At 44.7% G+C, this 6,932-nt stretch overlaps 1 protein-coding gene across 2 annotated transcripts in view; it reads left to right on the plus strand.

Annotated features, from left to right (window-relative positions):
- The window catches only part of jag2b (jagged canonical Notch ligand 2b), a 37,512-nt gene extending 34,947 nt beyond the window's left edge, over positions 1 to 2,565 (plus strand). For both annotated transcript variants that reach the window (XM_076167490.1, XM_076167497.1), the window contains one exon: positions 214 to 2,565. In XM_076167490.1, the coding sequence (XP_076023605.1) occupies positions 214 to 737 (524 nt within the window). In that variant the 3' untranslated portion in view covers positions 738 to 2,565. The remainder of the gene's footprint in view (positions 1 to 213) is intronic.
- The last annotated feature ends 4,367 nt before the right edge of the window (positions 2,566 to 6,932 follow it).

Genomic DNA, 6,932 nt, shown 5'->3' on the forward strand with positions numbered 1-6,932 from the left:
AGATTACAGGAAGATTTGGTTCCAATGAATTGTCGTGCGTCCTGATATGAGAAAAGTGTCGTTTGAGCTCAATGAATTGATAGTGTTGGTTCATAATCGGTGATTCTAACCAATTGTATTTCTCCTTTCTGTCCTTGGCCTTCTGTCTTAATTGTAATTTCTTTCCCTCTTGTTCTTTTTGCCGTTTCCTGCTGTCTGTCTCGATGGTAACAGATTACCTGGTGCCTCTACTCTGTGTCGTCTTCTGCTTGCTTTGTCTCTTCTGCATCATCGTGTGCATTTGGTGGACGCGCAAGCGGAGAAAAGAGCGTGAGAGGAGGCCGCGATCCGACGACGACAGCGTGAACAACCAGTGGGAGCCGCTCCGGCCGGTCGCGGAGCGCCAGCAGCAACAGCTCAAAGAAAGCAACAGGGAGGCCGAGCAAGAGCGCAAAAAACTCATGGGCCCCTCTTATCGGACCTGCGATGAAGGGGAGGACGAGGACGAGGAGGAGACGGAAGGAGAGCTTGAGGTTGAGGAGGAGGACAGCGGGGCAGAGGCGGGAAAGCAGCCAGTTTATAAGTACTCTAAGACTGCAGTGCAGTCCAGTGCAGGAGTGATCTGCACCCTGCACAGCTCCAGTTCACCACTAAAAGCACCACACCGGACCGCAGGCTACAGCCCCAAAGACAACCGCTGGAAAAATGTCACTGCTGTCTTGACTGGTCAGAAAGGCCGCAGAGACCATTGTGTATAAGGAATTTCAACAAAGGACTCGCGTCTCAGGCGAGACATGCTGCGAGGCAGTGACTTTTCTTATTTTTTGGACTAGTTTTGGAAAGAAAAAAAGGCTTTGTGTTTCAATAAGCCATTCTTTGCTTTTGATTTGAGTTTTGTCACTGTCACCTAAAAGAATGTTTGAGTCAGGAGGCTCCAGCAAAGTGAACCGACTTTTTTTTCTTTCTTTTTTTCCATATGTTCACTCTTTTTTTTCCTTTTCATTATGTACAGAAGGAGCATACATGTGACATTCTCTCGGGAGGCAAAAGGTCTCTTCGGTTTTTCTTTTGAAATTGTACCAATTTAAGCAATGGTGAATTGTCTCAAAGGAGAAGAAAACAACTTGTATAAAGATGATTTTGTTTACAGATGATTATGATTTAGTGAAATTGTCAGCGAGGCTCCTGTTCAGTGTCTGTCGGGGAGGAGGGGGAGGGGGGCAGATTGAAGGGACAGTGAGGGACGGGTCAGAGGGGGAATTGACAGTAGAAACCCTCCCTTTGCTGTGTTCGCTGCCTGGCTTTGCCCGCCGGGTCCACCCCATGCCGTCAGCCTTACCAAAACACCAGGCCTGGAGGGGAGAAGGGGACACAAACCCCAGTGCCTACTATGTGGCCTTCCATTGTTTCCTCCTTGTCTCTCAGTTGTCTCTGGCTGAAAGCTCTGTTTGAGGATTTTTTGCAGTATTTGAGTTGGTAGCAAGTGCCTTTCTTAAGAGTCTTCTCAAGGCTCCGAGTTGCGCTGCCCAGTTTGACCTCCTTGTTCTCAAATCTGAAAGGGATGTTCGTGTACATTTGGAGAGTTCATTTTCACAGCAACGCCATTCAAGGTATTTGATCGAAACAGAAATGAATACTCTGTACATATGTGTAAATACTAAAGGAGTCGCTGTGTATATTTGAATTAAGTAACTTAAAGACAAGTCACACATTTTTATTATTATTAATATTATTATTATTGTTATGATTTTTTTTTTTACAATGCCATTCCTTTTATTTATGCCAGTCGTAATAGGCAGGTTTTATATCACTTCATATCCAGAGTCCCACAGTTAAGAACCTTTACAGTGAGGTACCACCCAAGAAGGAATTTTTTGAAGGGTTTATAAGTGGTTTCTTTGCGTGAAGCTGATCCTTAACGTTTACGAGTGTAAACAAGAATACGCCGACCACAGAAGATCTTCATCGTCCTGCCAATACAGGACCACTTCAGTGCAAATGATCCGGGGCGATTTTGGTCCAACGTCCTGATCTGAATGTTTGGTTGCTTTTCACTGCTAGTGTTTCACAAAGGCCGTGTGTGCCATCACTATAATTTGGGTGTGCCCAAAGTGGCAGGTTTGTACGCAAACACAGCAGCAACAGTCTTCCTCTGCCTTATTTAATTCAACCATTTTTTTATTTTAACTTCTTAATCTTTTTTTTTTTTTTTTTTGCATTAGTCTTTGATTTTAGTTATTTGGCTAACAAAAGTTCAACGGTAACATTCGGGGCGTCAGTGCTGCAGCCTTAAGGGTCTTTCCTCGCCTCACCTGGAGCCATTTGTAAACCCGTCACAAACCCCTTTAGTTTCAGGTGCCTTAATGTAATGTGTAATGCGTTATTTGTGTAATCTATGGTCATCTTTTTATGTTGTTGGTTTGTTTTCACTATTAAGGAAAGTAACTCTTCAAACATTGTGTGGTGTATTGTGGCGTGTTTTATTCGCCTGAGTAAAGTGCTCTCCTTGTCTCATTTTGCTTTCATGGAGATTTCTGGAATAAAACACTGTTGGAGGAAAAAAACAAACAAATCCACCATGACTCTTTGAGTGTCGTGGATGTCAGAAGGTTCAAAATGTGGACACGGTGCGTTGACTTCATCCTCTTTTGGTTTTAAGGCTTTAATGAAGGGAACAGTTTTTTGCATTTGTGTTTTTAAGTTACCAACTCGTTCCACAATGTCGTCTTCTCAAAAAGGTTTGACCCCCTTCATATGTCCTTGTCTCAAAACACCATCGCATTTTCTGTAAATGGGACACTGCAAAAATAAAGAGTTGCATCACTGCTGGTGTTAAAAGCTGAATGTTGGTATTATAGCTTTAAGATGGAAGAAACGGAGAGAATGACACAATTGATTGAATTTAGTGGTACAGAAGCTCCTGGAACTGATCTACAGAGACTAATGTGTCACCATATTCTAGTGGGTGAGTGGATTTATGGCCTACACCAGGAGAACAGTACATACCTGCATGCTTGAATCCTACACTGAGGGGTTGGCTGACATGGTTAAGGCCCGCTTGTCTTGTTGTAGGTGAAGGGTCACTGCAAATCAATACAAAGCTATTCGGAGGGATCACCTTTATCATGCCAGTAAACGTCTCTACTCTTCTTCTTCTCACTGAGAGGTTAGATCTTAATCCCCATGTGTTGGCTGGCTGGCTCCATCCTAATCAAAACACCATAGAAGGTATTATCTCGTTAAATCCACTAGTAGTGTTTCAGTAGCGTGTTGGGATGGCTCTTAACGACCCAGCCGTTACTTGGACTGTTTGGTGTCAGGTGTGTGTGTGTGTGTGTGGGGGGGGGGGGGGGGGGGGGGGGGGGGGGGGTGAGATCATCATTTAGGGTTTCAGCTGCAGTGTGACTCTTCATCTCCTCTAAGTGAAATTCCCCTCAGCTCAGATAAGTGCAATTATGCTAATCTGTAATTATCTGACTAATTGAGCAACGACTTTGTATTTATAAATCAAATCAGCGCCACATTAACTGGGAAAGGCTTGGCTCTTACCGCTCACACTCACACACAAGTATCTGAAACCTGGCCGTCCTCGCCCTTGCCCTCGTCTGTGTGGGCTGAGGACGGACCGGATCGATTGATCCAATAACCTCGCCAACCTCCTCGCCGTCCTGCGATCGCTCTCGCTCCCATCACACCAATAGAACCTCCTCTGCTGTTCTGGGCCGATCCAGTCTCCTCCAATGGGAGGCTGGCGTGATCATACCGACCGCATAAAGATGTGAATGTTTTATGAGTAATGTTATTATGCTGGGTGGAGAGGGGTGGGACACTGTTCCTCCAAGTCTCCCTTGGGTGCCCCAGGCTGATGCTAATGGGACCTGCTCGTGTCGGAAAGACCAGATCGACTTACACAGCTTTGTGGAAGTGATGAAGTCACAGGAGTAGAAAGCCAGGGTGCAGATATTTCCTGGTAATATAAAAGCAAGTCTTTACTAAATAGTCTGTATACATATATTGGGGCGTGGCTATGAAGTCATTGATTGTCGGATGTTACTAAACCGGACGTTTGTTCCCACATCCTGTTCAATTTATATCCATAAGTTCAATCAGAAAAAGTAACTACATCAGAATTTTCTCTGCCCCCTGCAGCCCTGCACAGGATAGGTGGGTACGGGGCATGGATGAATGGATGAATGGATGTTCCTGCAGTACTGCTTCATATCCATTTCGTCTGTTGTCTATTTTGAAGCAGGTGTCATTGCTTGTACACAATGGAGGCCCAGTAATGATCAATAGCTGTGATGATATTTGAAAAGTCAGTATTTACTGGTTTGTTCTTAACATTTGAGTAAACCTCTCAGGTAGACAACGCTACGGAAATGACATGACATGTTCACACACAGGTGTTGCTCAGGTCTAAAGGAGCTGGATCAGTAAAACAGAGCAGCCTTTTTGGGAAAGGGCCTTTAATATGCCTATTTTCACTCAATGTGCACGGCGATGCTTCAGCAAGTAGATGTGGAAGCATTTTTTCCAAATAGACTCCAAAAGGAAAATGAAAACATTGAAAACTGTATAATATGCAGCTGTCAAATATCTTCATCTTAACTCTTCTTCTTAATCGTGTTTTGGAGATGTACTTCCTCTCATCATGCAGGACATTAACCATAATGTTAATGTAGACGTGTGATGCCAAGTGTGCCTGTCAGCATCAATACTGCACCCCCCACCATCCCAGACTGCATCAGTAAACTGACACCAGATTCCTGGAGTGGCTCCTTACAACCGCCAAGGACGCCTCAGCACGCTGCGTTTGTAAACAAGTAGTACTACTGTGCTGAGATGCTAACGGCTGAAAGCATTCACCAATCGGCTAAAATGCAGAGGACATGACATGGCTGCTTTATTTATATTACGGTGTTAAAGAAGAGAAGGTTGCTTTTATATACACACAGACGCACACACATGCAAACAGCAGCAGTGTGCCTGGTAGTCTTAGACCGTCAGCTGGTATTCTGTGTGTTCTGCTGCCTGTCGGTGCTCTGTGCATCTGTCAACGTGAGTCTGCAGGACTATCTGACAGTGGAAGCAGCTGGGTGGCAGGATTTTAGGCTTAGCTTTCGTTCCTTGCAAACACACACATACATACACACACACACCATCATGGCTCATGGAGCTGGCACTTGCTGTAGGACAGCGGGCTGCAGCTGGCACCGTGGCCTGGACTGAGGCAGGGCAGCAAGCCACGATGTACTGACTGTGTGTTTGAGTGTGTGTGTGAGTGTGTGTGTGCTTGCATCCTGGGTGTTGGCTGGCACTAAGACCCATCACTCTGACCTCTTCCCTTTAATGAGTGGGCAGAGGGGAGGAGATGCAGCGATGGAAGGAGGCACAATCTACAACATACAAGACCACAAATCATTCCTACTGTGGATGCACAGTGTGTGTATGTCTCTGAAATGTGCAAATGTGTGTCAATTGTTAATTCTTCACTCACTTTACACAATGAAATTTCATGTTTTTTGCTTTGCTGCTATGGGACATAATTGTGAAGCCTTTTGGTTCATTTAATAGAATTCTTCATACATGCAGAATTCTGCAGGGGAGAAGGAAAGGTCAAAGGTCAACGGGGGCTAAACAAAGTGTGAATTGCGTTTACTTCACCAGCTCGCACATTATCCACACACACACACACACACACACACACACACACACACACGCACACACACACACGATGCCAGCACACATGCACTTGGTGGTCTTTTGAACGTCACTTTGGGAGAATGTGCCCTTAAGCAGCTGGTGAGGGGGGTGGGGGGGGGCAAAGAATGACGTCATGGGTGAGTGTGTGTGTGTGTATGTATGTTTAGATGTACAAACAGATGGAAAGATGTGAATCTTTTGCATGTACTTGCGTATGTGTGTGTGTTGCAGGTGCGTTTTGGCTGTGTGTGTGAGACTTCGTCTTGCAGCGTGTGTTTCCATGGACATATTCTGTTCATGTGTGTTTGTGTCACGCTCAAGTGACAGAGTGCAGCGCAACTCTACACCTCCTACAGTACACATGTGATACGCAAGGTCAGTTTGCACCTCCAACCAGCCTGAGTGACCTTAAAGGCTGAAAAATACCTTCAGAACCTGAACACAACACAGAATGAGGATTCAGTATAGGTTTCTGACAAATGTACAATATGAGCGTTTATGAGGAATATAATTGTGTGTATGAATATAGACATCTTCCTTTATTGCCTCATTCTTCTTCCTTAGTGTCATTATAGAGGCTTAAGCTTGAATTGTCATACCCCCAATTTTAAACCACTAAAAAAATGATTGATCTCTTTCTTTAGGCAATCATATAAAACAAGCCAATCAGGTTTAATTCACCGTATCATTGAAACCTTCTGCTTCAGGCTTTTGCGAGGCAGTTTGATTGTGTCTGTTACTCTTTATGACATCGGGGAAGTTTACCTACGAGATAATTTGGCACAGCAGCTGGAACGCCGCAGCGCATCTGCTCCTCAACCAACCCAGCAGACTGCAACTGACACAAAGACGAGCGGAGGACAGGATATTCATTGTTCTGCTTAATCCTCCTTCATACGTGAAACTGAGGAGATTTATTTTGAGCCCTTATTTATATCGCACACACTTTCTTCTTAAGCGTTACAGCCAACAAAAAGGAGATTCTTCAGGGATTCAAAGTCTTCGTCCCCTTCATATCAAGCGTTCCCGCTCCTCATAAATTGCCGGGTGATTCCCAGTCAGATAAGAACGTATATCAGCCAGAGCCGTTAGAGCATAAAGGGAAGTCGCACGGTGAGATTTAGGAGGCCGGTGTTTATTTTGGCTCGACTCGACCTTCAGCTTCCTCGCCACTTCAGATTCACTTCTTTTCTATTTTCATCTTCAAACAAGACTGGATAGAGGAAGCACTCAGTTTGTGACATGACTTA

This window comes from Genypterus blacodes, unplaced genomic scaffold (genome assembly GCF_046128005.1).
Source record: "Genypterus blacodes isolate CSIRO-AG114 ecotype Tasmania unplaced genomic scaffold, CSIRO-AGI_Gbla_v1 ptg000013l_1, whole genome shotgun sequence".
NCBI classification, from domain to species: Eukaryota; Metazoa; Chordata; class Actinopteri; order Ophidiiformes; family Ophidiidae; genus Genypterus; species Genypterus blacodes.